This window comes from Eptatretus burgeri, chromosome 10 (genome assembly GCF_056783735.1).
Source record: "Eptatretus burgeri isolate ZD-2024b chromosome 10, Ebu_testis_v1, whole genome shotgun sequence".
NCBI lineage: Eukaryota > Metazoa > Chordata > Myxini > Myxiniformes > Myxinidae > Eptatretus > Eptatretus burgeri.
Window position 1 is genome coordinate 27,985,209 of NC_140970.1, and position 20,110 is coordinate 28,005,318.

General features: G+C 48.0%; 1 protein-coding gene across 1 annotated transcript in view; it reads right to left on the reverse strand.

The window, feature by feature from the left end:
- Positions 1–18,237, reverse strand: part of BAZ1B (bromodomain adjacent to zinc finger domain 1B) — a 57,842-nt gene extending 39,605 nt beyond the window's left edge. The window contains exons 1-7 of the mRNA XM_085897573.1: positions 17,632–18,237; positions 17,180–17,296; positions 14,384–14,528; positions 14,050–14,266; positions 10,943–11,055; positions 9,621–9,809; positions 7,544–9,325 (exon numbers count right to left, since the gene is read on the reverse strand). Of these exons, the coding sequence (XP_085753699.1) occupies positions 7,544–9,325; positions 9,621–9,809; positions 10,943–11,055; positions 14,050–14,266; positions 14,384–14,528; positions 17,180–17,296; positions 17,632–17,738 (2,670 nt within the window). The 5' untranslated portion in view covers positions 17,739–18,237. The remainder of the gene's footprint in view (positions 1–7,543; positions 9,326–9,620; positions 9,810–10,942; positions 11,056–14,049; positions 14,267–14,383; positions 14,529–17,179; positions 17,297–17,631) is intronic.
- Positions 18,238–20,110: the final 1,873 nt, after the last annotated feature.

Sequence of the window (20,110 nt, forward strand, 5' to 3'; positions counted from 1 at the left end):
GTCGACAAGAGTGCTTCTGTCTGGGTCTGCGGCGGACTGCATCCCACGCTTCGGAGGTGTTTCGTCTGGCGCATTACAGCGAGCAGTCGACCATTTCATCAAGGGAGATCACCTCGTCTCGCCTCCTCTGGGTTCGGCTCCCCTGGTCCGTGCTTTTGACGACTGGAGATCCGGGAAGGTGTGGACGACCAGCCGCGCGCTCGTGACCAGGTAGGCAGCCGTTCTGACTCCCAGCCGAACTATCCTCCTCAGCTGGAGAGCCGAATAAAGACCCGGCGGGTCCATTTCTTTTTTTGGGTATGCGTGTCTGTGTGCGGGCCTGTCTTGTCTCAGTAGAATTGTTAAGTGCTTTTGTTGTACATTATTTGCATTGCTTAGTCGGATAACTCTGCTCTTACGTGCTCCCCTCATTCCCCAATTATTGTTGTAAATAAATTCCCCTTTTGTTGAATGTACCAGCTCGTCCTTGTACTTTCTGCCATTGGTTTGCCACGGTGCGTATTGGGAATTAGGAAGGCCGTTGCCGTAGTTGTACATTTGGACCGGCACAGCTCTGGCAACTCCGCTCAGTTACGCCGGATCAGAGTCGTTACCTGCGACTCGGATCGGACAGAGTCGGCCAAGGGTGTGGTTCCCCGGTAGTTAGACTGCGTGGGTATTTAGGTATATTGAAATTAGGCAATTAACCCTACCCCATGCCGTTGAAGTATTGGCGACCACAGTCCTTTAAATGATCCGTCGGCTCCGGAGTTATCCGGGGTGACGACCTATAAATTCCGGGTGTTCGGTGGAGCCGACTCTACTGCTCCCTCTCGCCGTCGTGCTTGCCACCAAGACCCGGCCCCACAACAATACGTCTCCTTCTTCAAAATGATTATTTTCTGAGGCGTTTGTCTGCTTTGCACCTCATCCACAAACATTCCCGTGACCTCACCCTCCAAAACCTTCCCACGAACCCCACACACTAAAATGTTCCCACTCACCTCCCCCCCAAAAAAACCTCACATTTCCCCTGCAAAGCCTCCCCTTCCCCAAAAAAGCCTCACCTTTCCCCGAATAATGTCCTTCCCCTAATAATAACCACATAATGTCCTTCACACCCACGTCCTCCCACCCCCACTCAGTGTCTCCCAATTCAGCATCCCTCTACAGTCTACCCCATGTCCCTCCTCTCTGTATCCCACATGCCCAACCCCATCCTACACCCAACTCATCACATTACAACTCACCATGCCCTCTCAGCTCCCCTGCTCCCCTCATTTCATCCCCTCTCAGCTTCCCCAATTTCCTGCCAATGTCTCCTGTTGTTCCTCTGCTCCAATTGGTTTGTCTGATGATGTGCCTTGTGAGAGTCAACATCTCTTTGGCTATTCTCAGAGAGCAACCTCAATGCCGGCGAGTCTGGCATTTCACTCAGGCTGACTGGCAGGGACTGCAAGTAGCCATCTCTCTTCAGGACTGGTCTCCAATGTCGACTACCCCCGATATTAATTCAGCCACCTGGGAATTCTTCCACAGAAACCTGCCCTCTCTCATGCACAGATTCCTCCGATCTCATTTTCCATTATCCTACCCTTCTTCCTGCCCATGGTACTCTGAATCAATTTGCCTTCTCTTCCTGGAAAACAAATCCAACCGACGACAATCTCAGTGCAATCCAAAAAGTCCGCAACAAGTGTGTGTCCACTCTCAAGAGAGCTAGAAAACATCTGCTAACCTCAAGAATGAACTTTCCAACATTTCTCCCTCCTCCAAGACCTGGTGGCACCTTGTTAAGTCTGTCTCTGGAGTATGCTCCCCTTCCCCCTCTTCAAATGGCACCACAGCCGACGCCACTCGTGAGAAGACTGAATGCCTCAATTCTGTATTTGCTTCTGATTCGTGTCACCAACCCCTCACTCTTGGTACCCATCCTTCCCTGTCGTACCCAACTGCTCCTGGACTCTGTCTTTTGCATCTAAGAAGATGTGAGGTTATTTCAACCCTCAACTCTGCTACTGGACTGGATGCCATCAGCTCTGCTGCTCTTGCACATCCTTTATCTGCCCTTTTCACTCTGTTATTTGTGCTGTCATCTTTCATCTGTTTGGAAATTCACAAACATCACAGCACCACATAAAAAAGATGCAAAACTGATCTCAACGACAGACCCAACACCTTTCTTCCAATCATCATCAAGGTCATGGAATCCATCATCGCAGTCGATACGAAATCCTTCCTTTTCTCCAACAACCTCATCTCAGATCAACAATATGGTTTCAGACCAGGCCACTCCACCTTCGACATGCTGCTACTCACCCAACAATGGATGGAGGCTTTCAATGTCAGACATGAGATTAGGGCTGTCTTTCTGGACACACAGGCAGTGGACAAAAACATGGAAACACCTGGGTAAAATGAGTGACACCAAGCAACTGCTTCCACACAGGTGTGGCTTATGTGTTAATAAGGCAAATAACATACTAGCATGCTTAGGGTTGTGTATAAAAATGCTGCAATGGCATGGTTGCCGATAATTATGGCTTGCATGGCTGCAAGAGCAGACACCCCGCCCCCACCCACAGAGCACACATGGGCACCCAATGGTTTGATGAGCATGACTGATGTTATCTATATGTCGTGGCCTTCTGAGTCGCCAGATCTGAACCCAATTGAGCTTTATGGGATATTCTGGGTTTTCCACCTCCACCAAACAGGTGCAAGTTGATTGACTTTCTCGTGGAAGAATGGTGCCACATCCCACCTGTAGAATTCCAGATGCTGGTGGACTCTATGCCACAGCGCATACAAGCCGTTGTGGCCCAATGCCCTATTAAATGACTTTACATTGGCATTTCTATGTTTTTTGTCCACTACCTGTATCTCGTGCTTGTGATACAGTGTAGCATCCTGCCTTACTCTCTGCCTATGGCATCCAAGACGAACCCACACATGGTTAACTGACTTCCCCTACTCTCGTAGCCAACGTGTGGCTCTCAACAGAACCCTTCCATCTCCTCTCCCTGTCAAGACTGGAGTGCCCCAAGGCAGTGTTCTGGGCCTAGTACTATTTCTGATCTTCATCAATGATCTCTCTGACTCTAGAAAATCCTCTATTTGATGACGCCACCCTCTGCCATGGTATCCCTCATCCTTCAGACAGACAGGTTGCAGCCTCTTCCCTCACTTCAAATCTTGGGGAGAAAAAAAAAAATCACAAGCTGGTCAAACACTCCAAATAGGTCTTTCAATCCTGATAAATCTCTCACTCTCGTTATCTCTCACCGAAACGACCGTCTGGCAACCCCTCCCCCCCCCCCCCCATCTACTTTCAAAACAATCCTTGAGGAAGTTCAGCCATTCAAACTCCTGGATCTCACTATCAGCCATGAATTTTCTTGGGCAAACCACATTTCAAAGTTGGTCTCACAAGCCTGCCGCCAACTGGGCATCCTCAGTCATGCAAAGTCCTTCCTTGGTACACCTGAACTACCCACCAACAAGGCCTTCATCCACAGCTTGAAGGAGTAATACTCTCCCCTCTGGGCTGGCTCCCCTACTTCTCAACAGCTTAACACCGTGGAAACCAAGGCTTTTAAGACTATTGGAATCTCCCACGATTAAGTTGAGTCTTTGGGCTAATCACTTCACCATCGCAGACAAGTCGGTGGTCTCTCTGTCTTCTACCGCCTCTTTTCTGGTCTTGCACCCTCTGCTCTTTCCATGCCTTGTCCCCCCTCTCCCCTGCCCCCAAAGTTTCTGCAGGGCTCACAATCCACCATCAACCCCCTTCTGGTGAAACTACCTGTAAAATCCAGGACCACTGCTCACCTCCACTCATTTGTTCCTCTTTTTTCCCCACCTGTGGAATCGATTCCAACATCCCCTTCAATCTCATTCTTGCCTACAGGTCTTCAAGACAGCTGTTCACCACAGTCTTAAATCGTCTCCAATCCAAAAATCGTGGCCTTTTCTACCGTCGGTAACCCATCCCAAATCCTCCTTCCAATTATCCAGTTTTTCCCTCCTTGGAGTTTCCTTCTGTATCCATCTTGTCCACCCCATGCATGCGTGTTTTGCGTCCTGTTCTTGTCTGTTACGTACTGATCCTTTCACTGAACTCGCTCTTCCACCAGCCGAGACCAGGTATACAAAAAAAAAATAAAAACTACAAAAACAAGTTTCAAAATCTTCAGTTCATGCGCACACCACCTTTTTCAATTATCAAAATGTGCCGATATATCAACAATGAAAAATTTATCAATGTGATGATATTCTTTCAATATCGAATCGTGCCGATAATAGAGATATCGCCCAGCCCCAGTGAATGTTTATTCAAATTTGGCAGGGATATTACCTTGATATTTTTCACTGCAACAGATCTTTATATGTATCCTGTATGTCATGACAAATTAGAACAAACTTCCAGCATTTGCTTTCCTTCTCTCAACAATCAGAGGAAACAACACTTCGTGAAACACTACCAGTTTATGACGCAAAAAGTTTTTCAAAACAAGTTAAACTAGAGTTGGTGTCAAAGCCACCCAATGCTCGCCTATTTATACATTTATCGTTTTTAAAAGACGAGTCTAATAATTAATCTTTTTTATAAAGCATTGCAGTGAAGTATAATTATAAAGCAATATATGTATTTGTATATTGCAATCAGTAACAAGAGCGCAAGTGAACACAATATCCGCCCTAACAAGAAGGTATATACAGAATTGTGCTACTACATGGAAAACAGCATCCTGGTTGCCATGGCAACCACTTTAGATGACGAACGTATGTCACTACACACCGTCTCCACAGTCTGTACCTATGTACCAAATATGAAACGTGAAAGTTGAAAACTTTGGGAGTTAGAATGCGGACAGGAACGGATGGAAAACAGCATCCCGGTTGCCATGGCAACCACTTTAGATGACGAAGGTATGTCGTGACACAACGGCTCCACAGTCTGTACCTATGTACCAATACTATGTGAAAGTTGAAAACTTTGGGAGTTAGAGTGCGGACAGGAACGGACGGACAGACAGACAGACAGACAGACGGATGGACGACCAGTATCACATAATACGTATATATATATATATATATTTATATATATATATATATATATATATATATATATATATATATATATATATATATATATATATATATATATATTTATTTCAGGCGTATAAAAAAAAAAATAGTGCGGTGTAGTAGATAAAAACATTAGAAAGGAAACTAGACGGGGAGCACTCAGGAGAGTGCAAAACCTCCGCCGCCAATACTGCTTGGTCACTCAAGTGAACCTTATAACTTATTCATTAAATGTCAACAGTGCTGACAGTTATAGTTCTTTTCTCAAAAATTTTTTTTGGGGGCGGGGGGGGGGGGTTGGAAATCACTTAAAACATGAAGAAATGCAAAAAAAAAATTTTCTCTTCATTTTTTTTTTTGGGGGGGGGGGTTGGAAATCACTTAAAACATGTATAAATGCAAAAATAAAAATAAAAATTCTCTAAATTTTTTTTTGGCAGGGGGGGATCAAGTCCAAAATCTAATGGCATGATCCTTGGACCATACCGAACCCCCCCCCCCACCAAGTTTTGTCGAAATCCGTCGAGGAGTTTTTCCATAATACAAAAAATTTTACATTTTCACGCTCACGCTCACGCTCATGCCGGGGGTATTGCTATAGCTCTCTGTTCTTCGAACAGGCGAGCTAAAAATAAGATAAAATCTTCATCACTTATGAGCTCTACAATAAATCCGGATCTGAGAATTTAAGTGATTCTTGGCCATTGAGCGATAAGGCTAAAAATGAGATAAAATACGATATCTCAAAAAAGTTACGATGGCTTCGGACGAAACTTGTTGGACAGGTTGGGTGTGTGACAAGGAAGAATTGATTTGATTTTGGTGAAGATCCAGATACGAGATTGTGTCCATTCGTGTGTGGAGAGCAGCGGGGTTCTTCAGGGTGGGGGAAGAAGTGGGGTTCTTCGGGGTGGGGGAAGAAGAAGCAGGGTTCTTTGGGAAGGAAGGGGATGAAACGGGGTTCTTTCGGGGGGAAGCAGCAGGGTTCTTCGGGGGGAGCAGCAGGGATCTTCGGGGGGAAGCAGCAGGGATCTTCGGGGGGAAGCAGCAGGGATCTTCGGGGGAAGCAGCAGGGATCTTCGGGGGGGAAGCAGCAGGGATCTTCGGGGGGAAGCAGCAGGGATCTTCGGGGGGAAGCAGCAGGGATCTTCGGGGGGAAGCAGCAGGGATCTTCGGGGGGAAGCAGCAGGGATCTTCGGGGGAAGCAGCAGGGATCTTCGGGGGAAGCAGCAGGGATCTTCGGGGGAAGCAGCAGGGATCTTCGGGGGAAGCAGCAGGGATCTTCGGGGGGAAGCAGCAGGGATCTTCGGGGGGAAGCAGCAGGGATCTTCGGGGGGGAAGCAGCAGGGATCTTCGGGGGGAAGCAGCAGGGATCTTCGGGGGGAAGCAGCAGGGATCTTCGGGGGGAAGCAGCAGGGATCTTCGGGGGGGAAGCAGCAGGGTTCTTCGGGGGGTGAAGCAGCAGGATTATTGGGGGACAGCATGGTTCTTAGAGGGGAGCAGCAGGGTTCTTGGGGGGGAGCAGCAGGGTTCTTGGGGGGAGCAGCAGGGTTCTTGGGGGGAGCAGCAGGGTTCTTGGGGGGGGGAGCAGCAGGGTTCTTGGGGGGGGAGCAGCAGGGTTCTTGGGGGGAGCAGCAGGGTTCTTGGGGGGGAGCAGCAGGGTTCTTGGGGGGAGCAGCAGGGTTCTTGGGGGGGAGCAGCAGGGTTCTTGGGGGGGAGCAGCAGGGTTCTTGGGGGGGAGCAGTGAGGTTCTTCGGGGGAGTGGGAGCAGCGAAGTTCTTCAGGGGGGGAGCAGCAGGGATCTTTTGGGGAGGGGGGCAGCAGGTCAGTGAGAATGGTTCTTCGTCGTGCGAAAGCGGCACAATTGGCCTCACCTGAAGGCACATACATATTTTTGTATGTGAAACACAGACATTCCATCATCAAAAACCTCAGAACTAAATCTTAAACAGCTATTTTTCTGCAATGTAAATTGAGATTTCCTTTGCTATTTTACTTTTAAGATTCTGTATAAAAATCATCATCATCATCATCACACTCCTAAAAGTTTGGGGTCAGCTACTAAGTGTATATGAATAGCTCAAGTCTTTCACAAACCAGCTAGTCAGACCTCAAGTTTAAGTGGAGCTGGTTTGTGGAGGAATTTGAATTGACACCCCAGTCTCCCACACCCACTCCCCAGGTGCCAACATACTCACCTTCACTTTGATTGACCTATCTACCAGCATTGATTGATGGTGGATGTTATCAATTTAACATTCCATCCAATGGAAAGCAGAGTAATCGATGCAACATCCTGCCTGCTTTTTGACATTTTATCCTCAGGACAAGAATCAAAACGAGACGGGACAACTCAAAGGTGAGTGCACTACTATACCTTCGAGCCATCGTACCAGCCCATATAAATGAATAAGTAAACAACATAAAACTCTGAGCAACAATGTTAAAGAACAAAAGTGCACAACAACCTCACCTTCATACCAAGCAGCCTCTGGCTCTTAAAAACCTGAACTAATGCACCGCTCCCTCCATTAACCAAATGTCCAGTCTCAGTGAGTGCAGAAGGCTGAGCCTTATCTTTCTTCCCTTGCGCTGTCTGACCAGCCTCACGATCTTTCTTTCGCTGCTCCTTTTCCTCACGGCGCCGATCATTTTGCTGTTTCTGCATCGCAATTCGATCCTTCCACAGGTCTGAGGCACTACGCTGAAGACTATCCACATAGTCCTGGGCCGGCCCCGCCACAAGTAACCGGTGACAAAGGGCTTGTAGCACTGAGAGTTTATCCCTGGGGTCCAGCTCCCAGAATTCTGAAGTTTCGAGGCGTAACAATAGCTCTGAGCTGAGCTCTCGTTCATCAAACTTGCCATGCTGATGCAACGTCTCGACGGCATATCCAGTGTTCCGATGCTCTTTCTCTGGAGAATCAGATCTTGTGGTTGGCTCGGTTACATTATCAATGTCATCGTCTACTCCATTAGAAAAAGAGTCACTCTCTGAACCACTACTGTATGTAGTTCGGCGAAGGCATAGCCGAGCAAGCTCGGGGGCAATGTAAGGGTCAATAGGAAGATCAGATAAATGAAAGCCAAGTTCTGTCAACGAGCACCGTAATCCTTCTCTTCCCGTTTCAGGTGTGCCCAAACTACCCCAAAGAAGGGCACCAAGCAGAACAGCAAGCAGATGCCCAAGAGTCTGCTCAGCAGAAGCTCCACTTACTAATGTTTCAGTGAGAAGTTGGGCTGTTATTGGTTTGGTGTGAAAAGTCCAGCTTTCATTCTTTGGAACTGTGAGAAGCCCATCGTAGCAGTTAAAGAAATCTGTGACCATTGCAATGTCTCCAAAGCTCAAACCGATGGACGAATGAATTGGGAAAGGCTGTGGAAGAGGAAGAGATCCAGGGGTGCCGGTGAGGTGAAGATCTTCAACTCTCTGACGTCGCTGGCGTTTCATCTCCATCTCCACCCGACGTTTCTCACGTGCGCGCTCCCTTATCTTCTGTGCGGCTTTCTCACGCCTTTGCGCCACGACCGCTTCCCTCTCCTCAGCGGACATGATGGCGAGGCGGTGGCGTTCGGCTAGTGTTTCGCAGCGGCGCTCCACCATAGCGCGCAACTCGGCCGGAAAAATGGCTCGTTGCCCTTCACTACCGAGCTCCTTCGCCGCAGCGGTCAGCAAATGAGAAAGGGTATTGCGTTTATCTGTGCGATCGTGGTACTGCTGGTAAAACCGAAGAAGCCGGAGAGCAGCAGGAGCAAGGCCCGCTTCTTTCCGCCTCTTTGAGCCGAGGCCACCAACATGCTGCACACCTGCTTCCATAAGTGTAAGCTGTCTGAGCTGCTGCTTCTTGTCCTTTACCTTGCCGGTTTCCTGTTGAGTACCACACTTACCAACCCTTGGTTTCTGCTTCATGTCCATTTTCCCTTGTCTGTCCTTACCAGAGTAACTTTGTTTTTTCCTTTTATTAACCTCATTCTCTTTCTCAGTTTTTTCACTGTATTTCTTCTTCTTCTTTTTCACGTCACCAACACCTTTCCCACTTCCCACCCGTGCGATTATCTCTGCTAATGTGAGTTCAGATGATGTTTCAGAACCAGAGAGGGGGTGAGAAGGAGAGGCGCCATTGAGATGAACGTGACGACACGAAGAGGAAGGCGTACACGTTGAAGACAAAGATGAAAGTGATGAGCGATCGTTGAGGGAGTGATTGGCTTTTCTGCGACGACACTGTCCCACGTTCCGAGGACAATAAAACACCTTTGAGGCAAAGGTAATGGGGGGGGGGGGTGGGGTGAAGGAAAGGAATCAGGAGATATTCATGGCCAGTAATTTTAGACCGCAATAACCTTCACTTTACCACATAATGATATTTCTACAGCAGTTGGTCTGTTTGTATTCCGATCTGAGCATTTGTGTTACGATGCTTTTCAGTGCGAGAGCATCTAATGACAAAAGACAAAGAACAATAAGCTGGAAAATGTACAGAGGAAAGGGGAGGCAGAAGGGGAATGGGAAGGAGCAGGCAAGCCAGAAATTCACCAGAACAACACACCTTTAGCTCTTCGTCATTTAATCGAGGCACAAGAGAAAAGCGAAGCGCTGCCTCTTGATCCACCACCCAAGGTGAACGATCTCCATACCCAGCACGAGCCCCGTGATGCCGGATGAAGTAGCGCATTATCTCCTTCGTCGGAGGACGCTCTGAACGCAGGAGCTCTGATCCAGGCACCATTTTTACTTGCTGGACACATGCAATGATATTGTTCAATTGCAGCAACTTAAGCCATTATTCTACATCAGGAAAATAGCTCTGAAGTTGGGAACCCCCTGGAAACCGTTATGCAAATTGCTTTGGAGATGGCTTGAGAAGATTTCCACAATTGGAAAAAAAAAAAAAATCTCACAATTAGTTTCCGATTGGTTTAAAATTAGAATTGGTGGATAGATGACACAACAGCATGGTAAGAGTGGTGACCCAATAACAAGGACATCAGACCGGCTTTCCAAAGGCTGTGGTCAAAATCCAGCTGAAGACAGGAAACCCGAAAGGCTAGTCTGCGGAAAATTACCATGTCCTTATCATCCGAAAGCAAAAAACAAAGTGGGCTCATTTATGACATCTAAGAAGGGGGTAATCGACATGTGCCACAAAGTCTAGTCTGTGTTGTTGGTTCACAGACTCTGGTGAGTCTTCTTGCAATCAGGGAAACTTGGGATGGGCACTGTAAGAGATTGGGGAGGGGGAGAACGCGACCGGGGAGGGGGAGTAGGCGGAGAACGTGGCCAGGGAGGGGGGAAAGAATGCAGCCGGGGAAGGGGGAGAACGCGGCCGGGGAAGGGGGGGAACGCGGCCAGGGAGGGGGGGGCGGAGGAGAGGACGCGGTCAAGGAGAGGTTGGGTGGAATAAAAAAAATTTGACATTTTTTGGTGTATACGATCGGTAGATGGGCTAACAATTTAAATTTAGCAAAATAAATGTTATGCCAAGTTTTATTATATACAGCACAGTACTTTGGCTTTTACTTATTTACAGTTTTAAACAATTTTGTTGTTGTTGAAAAAGGTCAAAAGTTATCTATCGTCCATCATGTTTATTTCCTGCAAAATATGCTTTTCTAAAACAAAGGAAAAAGATGACTGAAGTAACAAAGTACCCAATTATTAAACAGACGCTTCTAGATTACAAAAGAAAAACAGATCAAGCACATCACTCTGGCTTGCTGCACTTGACATTAAGTGCCCCACTCTCAATAGTGCATTCAAAGAATGAAATGCACCTTTTCCACAGGGCCGGTAAATGCAAATGAATTAGATAAAGTGGACACCAATGGTATTAGTTCACGACATCCACCCCCACCCCCCACACCAATTCACCGTGCCATCTTGCAGCCGAATGTCATAAGAGTGAGGTAGCAGGCGTGGCGGAACCCACTGCTTCTCCTTGGGTTTGTTCATGGAGGTCGGTAGTTTACGGGGCGAGCGACGAGCTAAATACAGAAAGGAAGAGTAAATAGAAAGACAGAAAGAACACGGTTGGCAGAAAATTATACACTCATGGTTCAATTTAAGCGCACCTACCGGTCCGATGATCAAGGGGAAACTCAGAGGTCTTGTCCTACCTCTTGAGGATTTGCATTTATTTAGTGAAGGGTGCTCAACAGCACGAACCAAAACGTGCTACAGGTAGGGTTTTTCCAACCTGGTGAAGGAGGAACTTTTGGGCAATATAGGCAAAAAAAAAAACAAAAAAAAAAACATTTGTTTCCTATTGCATGGCCAAAGAAAATTGGGTAGGTAGCGTAGGGAATTTTTTTTTTTTGACAATTTTTTTTGCCATGAATACATTCATATTACTCGATTAAAAATGTTTATTTTCCTTGGTGGAAGTGGTAGTGGTGTGGTGGTGGTAGTGGTGGTGGTAGTGGTGTGGTGGTGGTAATGGTGGTGGTAGTGTGGTTGTGGTAGTGTGAGGTGGTGGTTGTGGTGCACTCGACTTGCTAAAATGCACTTTATTCCGTCTTAAATTTCTCTGCATATTTAACAGCGCATGCATGCTGAAAATATGCATAGTTTATTAATATATATATATATATATATATATATAAATATATATATATATATATATATATATATATATATATATATATATTGTTAGTATTGTTACATTACTGTATGTTATAACATACAGTATTGTTTCGGCTGTGGAAATTCGCAGAACACCATAAAGGTCCGGAGTTCAGTTAGATCGATAAGTCTGTGTTCAGTTAGATTTCCCCACCGTTGTTTAATGGGCTTTATTCGTGTCACAGGGCTGTGATCCTTTGAGGTAGTGTTTTTCTTTTTCTATCATTATTTTGGACCAACCACATCTCAAGCACCATTACAACCACCTTAACCGCAACGCCAAACACGCCACCATCACAACAACCACGATCGCCTCAACCACAACCGAACCACCGTCGCTCTCAACAACCACTTCACAGCAACCTCAACCACAACCACATGTGCCTCTCCACAAACCACGCCATCCTCACCACTTTACCCCCAACCACCAACATCGCCTCACCACCTTCTCCACCCCAATCACCTAACCACCTTCGCAACCACAATGCCAACCACCAGCCACGCCACAACTACAAGCAACCACACCACAATCCCACGCACCAACGAATAGCATCTGCGAAAGCCAGCGCAATGCGAGCAAAAAGACGAAGGAGAAACCTCCAATGGTGCGCGGATTTTTCCCCGCCTATTTTCTCCGCGCTTGGTGTGGGGGAAGTGCGATCCGAGCAGAGGTCAAAGGTGAGAAAGGGTGGGGGCCTCTTTTTGGGGGAATGATTTCCTTGGACCTGAGCCAAGAATGATTTCTCTCGCCCCCCCGGGTGGCGTGCGGGGAGGGGGATGAGAGGGCACGCCCCTTTTCTGGAAGCTTCTCGCAGGAGCTGGAAGGGGGACAGAGCCGAAAACGGGGAGGAGTCAGGCGTTGGAACCTGGGGAATAAAGGGGCGCACGAGATGCCAGGTTCGTGGGTTGTTGGTCGTCGAGTCGTATTGTCTCTTCGTGGCATTGGGGATTGCTGCTGCTCCGTGGTGTTCGAGATCCGGGTGCCTTCCCTCTGGGCACCAAGTCGTGAGGGTGGTGTACGGTGGTCCAGGGTCGAGGCGCGCATGAGAGGAGAGTGCCGGAGAGAGCTCGCCGACCGTCGCACCACGAGGGTGCAGGTAACCAGCGTCGGACTCGTGGGACCCATTCAGTCAGCCAAGTCCCACGCCATAAAGGCACACGGGCCCAGTCTGACCCCCCTGTCTGTGGGGGTGGTCTTTTCTCTTCTTTTGTGTGAATGATGTGGCGCCGTGTCCATAAGTAAACCTGCAAAGTGCCTGTGAAATAGTAATAATATTCGGTCGTAGTGCTTTCCCTTACTTTTGGTTGCCTTGCTCGTGTCTTTGTCCCCTTCCCGTGTATGCTTTTCTGTATACGTGCACGATTGTTCCATTGCATCATTGTATACGTGTTTCATTATAATAAATGTGCTTGGTTCAAATGTACCCCGCTCGTCGCGTCCTCCTTTTACCACCTTGAAACGCCATTTTACATCGCGGAATAAATAACTGGGTTTTAAACACCCATTAAATAGAATCAGATCCGGCGAGGTCGAGCGATAATACCCGCTCAGTTATCACTGCAGAACGGAACGGACCGCTTAAGTGGTTCGTGTCCCAAGCCGACCTGCACCGAGGTACGGTCTCCCGGTTAGCTATCCGCGCGGGTACTTAGGTATATCGAGATTCGGCGACTGACCCTATCCTGCACGGGTAGAACATTGGCTAGGCCGTGGTGGGGTTGAAGACCCACCGTGACAGGGATCCGGCGTTGCTCCGGAAGGTCACGACTGAATTGTCCGTCTGGTGGGCGACGCGGCTGCTATTAGAAAAACGCGGTCGATCGCACACCGGTGGGCGCGAATTCGTAACAGTATATTAAAAGTTTAACAGCAAGTCTAGTGCATTTTTGCAAGTCCATTGCACCACCACCACTACCACCCACCACCAAATCACCATCACCACCGACACCATAATCACCACCACAATAGGTGAAACTAACCATGAAAAGACCGATCAACAAAGCAGTCCTCGTGCGCGTTTGACTCGGGCGCCGCCATTTTGAAACTCTCACTGACGTAACACGCAGGAATTAAAATGGTGGCGCCCGAGTCCAAATTGTCAACAAAAATCGTAGGGTCGCATATAAAAGCAATGGGTCAGTAGGAAACCGGAAACAAACTCCTTTTTTTGTTTGGCCTTAGGTCATTGTGCAATACGTGGAAGCAAGCGATGGGATGGGCTGCTGCTGCTGCTGCTGCTGCTGCTGCTGCACACGACTCAAATCCTCTTGACTCTTTCACGGAATCTAGAGATGCTCTGAGCAAAGGTCTGCTCGTTAATATGTCCAATCTGAATGGAGCATGCCAAATATCTCACCTGTCAGAGTGGTTCCAGCATTTGACGTGGCTTGGTTACCAAGTGTAGACTTTGTTGGATTTGCATTTTCAGATACAACCGATTGTCCCTCCTTGTGAGTCGCTGGGTCTTCCTTTAATTCCTGAGTGCTTTCACCATCTTTGGCACCCTGAGTGTCTCCTCCATCAATAGGATAAACTGCTTCGATTGTGGCGGGCACAGGCTCTTTACTCCCCACCTGCAGGTGGTGGAAATTACATTTGGATTTCAGAACACAGGCTCAATTTTCATTCAAATCCACCCACCCAAAACACTCAGCTAAAAGTATCGCGCGAGTGCTCAGTTGTGTAGACACCTTGTACTCGCAGATCTCTCCCAAGGCAAGGCGAGTCATGATGGTGGTGTAGGCCTCATTCACCAAGCGCTCGAGCGGATACATGCTGTGTTGGCAAAGCTGCAGCACCGGTTGTTCAAACCACGTAGGATACTCCTCGGCCAACCTAGCATCAAAAACCACAACCGCACAGCAGGTATGGCATACAGTTAAAACCGCAAATGTTTACTCTTCCACTGAGTACACCAGACAAACTAGAGAGTTCATAGATAGAACACCTTTTCCCGCATAATTTTCAGAAACAATGACATGGGTGGGGTCTGCGAGTGACTCACTATTTTGTCCAACTACTGCTAAACGTTAGTAACACGGAATTAAACAGAAGTAACAGTTTGAAAGTGCCAAAAGGGTGATTTGTGTTCTACAATGTTCAAGCATAAGGTTGAATTGAAATAAAATAACGATTTTGAGGGTTGAGGTCAAAAAAATAATAAAAAATCTGAAGTTTACCACCGTTGATGCAGTGTCTTAGACACCACCTTATTTGACATGTTACATCAGTTATTCGTACCTGTTGTTTGTGTCCTTTGTGTACGCCCTTAAAAATAGCAAGTTTCTTGTTTGATATGATCATCACCACGCTTTTTGAAAAAGCAGGATGGGAGTCGGTGGGGTATTGTAAGGGGGTAGGTGGGACATTGTAAGGGGGTAGGTGGGACATTGTAAGGGGGTAGGTGGGACATTGTAAGGGGGTAGGTGGGACATTGTAAGGGGGTAGGTGGGACATTGTAAGGGGGTAGGTGGGACATTGTAAGGGGGTAGCTGGGGACATTGTAAGGGGGTAGGTGGGACATTGTAAGGGGTAGCTGGGGATATTGTAAGGGGGTAGCTGGGGATATTGTAAGGGGGTAGCTGGGGATATTGTAAGGGGGTAGCTGGGGATATTGTAAGGGGGTAGCTGGGGATATTGTAAGGGGGTAGCTGGGGATATTGTAAGGGGTAGCTGGGGATATTGTAAGGGGTAGCTGGGGATATTGTAAGTAGTAGGCAGGATATTGAAAGGGGTCGGTGGGACATTGTAAGGGGGTAGGTCGGACATTGTAAGGGGGTAGGTCGGACATTGTAAGGGGGTAGGTCGGACATTGTAAGGGGGTAGGTCGGACATTGTAAGGGGGTAGGTCGGACATTGTAAGGGGGTAGGTGGGATATTGTAAGGGGGTAGCTGGGGATATTGTAAGGGGGTAGGTGGGATATTGTAAGTAGTAGGCAGGATATTGAAAGGGGGTCGGTGGGACATTGTAAGGGGGTAGGTCGGACATTGTAAGGGGGTAGGTCGGACATTGTAAGGGGTAGGTGGGACATTGTAAGGGGTAGGTGGGACATTGTAAGGGGGTAGGTGGGACATTGTAAGGGGTAGCTGGGGACATTGTAAGGGGGTAGCTGGGGACATTGTAAGGGGTAGCTGGGGATATTGTAAGGGGGTAGCTGGGGATATTGTAAGGGGTAGCTGGGGATATTGTAAGGGGGTAGCTGGGGATATTGTAAGGGGGTAGCTGGGGATATTGTAAGGGGGTAGGTCGGACATTGTAAGGGGGTAGGTGGGATATTGTAAGGGGGTAGCTGGGGATATTGTAAGTAGTAGGCAGGATATTGAAAGGGGGTCGGTGGGACATTGTAAGGGGGTAGGTCGGACATTGTAAGGGGTAGGTCGGACATTGTAAGGGGTAGGTGTGATATTGTAAGGGGGTAGTTGGGGATATTGTAAGGGGGTAGGTGGGATATTGTAAGTAGTAGGCAGGATATTGAAAGGGGGTCGGTGGGACATTGTAAGGGGGTAGGTCGGACATTGTAAGGGGGTAGGTCGGACATTGTAAGGGGGTAGGTGGGATATTGTAATCGGCTCTCCATCTGCCACGCTATCTCCTCCTCAACAGTTTGGCAGAAATTCACCAAACAGCACGAAGCTGCAAGAGCAGTGTATTTTTGGCTCTGCCCCCAAGGCAGAATAAAATGGTCAAATACAGAAAAATGCAATTACGGGCACACTTTAAAATTTTTTGAAATTAAACTGTTAGGCAATCAACATTGGGGGACGCACGAAATGTGTTTACGATTTTTTGGATATGACCCCCGGTTCATGCCCCAAGGGTGGGGACTTAGGGTCACAGTAGTTAAAATGGGGAGGAGGGGGGGGATTTCAAAAACAAGAAAAAAAATTGATATTTGGTCATTCTTGGTGGACCTTTTTGCCATCTTTCAGCTTTGCTTTAGGTGGGAAGCATGGCAATTGTGAAGGCAAACCATCAACTTCACTCTGGTTTTCAAATTTTGACAGGCAGACAGGCAGACAGACTCAAACAATTATCTCTCCACTCTGCACATTTGCGATCAGGTAAAGTACTAATAAACCTGAAGTTCGTTTTCCGATTCATGTTTGATTCGAGTTCAAAACACAACATTCAAATGAAATCAAGTTAGTGTTCCACGATCACAAACAGACAGACAGACAAAGTGAACAAATTCCTTAACCCTGCTTTTCACTCCACGTAAATGCGGGGTAAAGATAGCACAATGTTTCAACCACTCGTAAATTTGATATTTAGTCAAGCACCACCACCGAACACCACAACCTGAGCCTCCATATGTTGGAAACACTGTACATTCAATCTACGAAACAATGAAACAATAAAAACACAACATACAAGGAAATTTGCCAACCTGTGCACCAGCTGGGGCCCCGCCATGTATGGACAGTCCGTGATCTAACAACATCGAGCACCACCCCAACAACAATGGCAATTACTACAACCAACTCACAGTTGTTGCACCTCTTGCTCCTCTTCCCAAGCCTCTTGGTGGGTCAATGCGCTGCTGCCTGTGCTGCGACATGTCCAGTTCCTCGCTGCATACATGGCCACGCGTTCATCAAACTCACTGTGGCAGGTAATTAAGGAATTAAAAGAACCACAGAGGGGGAGAAGCTCAAGTACATGCTCGAGCTTGACAGCCAACGGCCAGAGGGGAGAGGGGTGGGGGCATCGTTTCGATGGGGTCCGCGGGGCCTCATACGAGCTGTCAACTTAATCAAACAAGTAAAGAAGAGGTAGTTAACCGCCGTGGGAAACGAGGTGTGAAAGTGAAGGTGCGTGGGGGGGGGGGGGGAGTGCTGAGATTATAAAGGGGGCTTCATCAAAGGGACTGGACCCAAGACCGTGAATGGAATGTGGATGGAGGGAGGGTTTCCATTGAAGAGCCATGATGAAGGATACTCCTTATCAGAGAACACCTCCCCTGTATGAGAGATCTTGTACTTGAATTCGGACCCGACATCCCGACTACCCAGTGGGAAGGGTTTCCTCCCGAGTAACGGAGCCATGGTCGCAGTGATCCTCTGTCCGTGCGTGTCAGGCCGTTCAGTGACCCCCTTAACACTGGCAATGTCCGTACTCACACTCGGCCCGGTTCACGTTATCATTCAATTTCCTACTGACTCGCCATTCTCGGTACCCGATCGGTATCAATGGCGGTTCATTAGCGAGTCCATTCGACCCCCTCCCTCACGCGTGTCCACCCGCTTACGAACGTCTGTGTCGGGGTGAGCAGAGAGCGAGTCTGCCCGCCCAAACTCCGTCGGCCCAACCTTCGGCCTAGCGGCGTTACTTCCGCCGTCAGTTTGCCGCAGCTCCGCCGACGAGTATAAGCTACTCCGACGTAAATCGTCAGCACCTGTCCCTGCGGATTCTTCCCGACGAGACACTCGAGCGAACGGGGGCCACGGGGGGGCACGGGAGAACAAACGGACACGGCCTGAGGGACCTCCGAGCCGGCAAATCGACAGGCCGCATGCGGTTCAAAAATGGCGGGAGAAAGACTATCGCCGGCCGTTCCCATTGGTCCATTCGCGTCACGTTGTGCGCATGACGTCACCTCCAAAGACGCCGATCCTCGTCGAGTGAAAAATGATGTTCGCGTGGGGATACGCGTTGTTATTTGTTTTTTTCTTTCTTCAGAAATTCGATCACTCGATTGAAGGTCAAGATTTTGGTTCGCGGCTTTGCGGGAGGTCATTATTGTGTGACGTGAGGGGCGGGGCCTGGGAGGAGGCAGGCGTGAGGGGCGGGGCTGAGAAGTAAGGGCGTTTTTGCGGTTGAGGAAGGGAAGTGGTGACGACGAATTCCACACTTTTGCGTATGTAATAAATAGATGGTGTGGAACGGTCGGCTCTCTCAATCCGCCGTGTGCTAAAGAATGGACCTTCAGTCATAACCTTCCATTGCAGGACCTGCAAGGCTCAAGCGACCTCGCGAGACGGGTTTTCTCGGGTCTACCACCCCCGTGGACCCTAAGGTCCCATCAGAGGGCGCTGTCCCTCAAACCACATGGTTCCTTGGGTCGCAAGTCCCAGATGAGAACAAAGGAGTCTGGCTCAGGGTCTGAGCGGATAACCCATTCCCTCCCGTCTGCTGGTTGCATCATTGGCTGTGCCGCTGATACAGTGCCCCAATTACCAGTACGCCGGTACTCATTTCGTCGATCTCAGAAGAATGACAGGCTGAATCAACCCACCTGGTGTTAATTCAATGGTGGGAACAGGAGCTTGAACTCAAGACCCTAATATCTTAAGCCAGCCACCTTAACCGTTCAACCAACATCAGGCTTATGAGGGGATATGACATAGTGGGGGCAGATAACAGCAATTTTTGAGAGGAATCGTGCAAATGATGATACAAGCATCAAATTTGTCACATTTGTTCTCCAGGGGATTTTAATCAAATCTGCCTGATTGGTCATTTGAAAATCCAAATTTTTCAAAATTTGGATTTTCAAATGGCCAATCGGGCAGATTTGATCAGAAAGTCCTGCAGAACAGAAATGCCAAATTTGATGCTTGTATCATAATTTGCACGATTTTTCTACTATCTACTACACTAAGAGATGTTTAACAAAATGAAGGGTAGAGACAAAATAAACGTGGAAGAGTTTTTTCAGCAAATAGACAGTGGTAGCACCAGGGACAGGGACCGTAGCCTTCGAGTAAAGAGGAAAGTTCGGATGGAAGGAAGATTGGGGTCTTCCACTTATAGATTAGTTAATGCATGGAATGGTCTCCCTGGAAGGTCGTGGCACCAGAAACAGAAAATAGGTTTAAACTGGATTTGACAGCTGGGTACCTCGACACATCGGGGAAACAGGGCTATGTGGACATTGACAGGACTGATCACGACTGAGCTGTGGATGGGTGATTATGTCTTTAAGAGGGTCTCGTGGAAAGGTGAATGTGCTGTCGATGTTTGTTCCCCGACAACGGTCTTCAGGATCAGCAATGCCTGAACCCTACCGAGAATACCCAGACAGCAATTGGCCTTTGATACTAACTTGGTGATACGATCCACCCACGAAAGGTGATGGCAGATAGTGAGGCCAAGGAGTTCCAGGGACTGCTTCTCTGCCGGTGGCTGTTCAGAGATGTCGATCGGATCGTTTGCTGATCCTTGTGTCGAGACTTGTATGAGAGCATGTGACTTGCCAGCAGTGAACGTCAATGTTGCAATGAGCTGACCAGCGGCATATTCAGGTCAGACAAAAGGGATTCAGCAGCGGGAAGTCGTTTTCACAAGTGTGATGTATCCTTCTGCACAGGGTGGAGTCATCGGTGAAATGGAACTTGGTTTTCAAGAGAATCAGACAGATCATTCATGATATATGTGTTGAATATTCTCGCTCCAGAAGTGTTGCGTTCATGGGGAT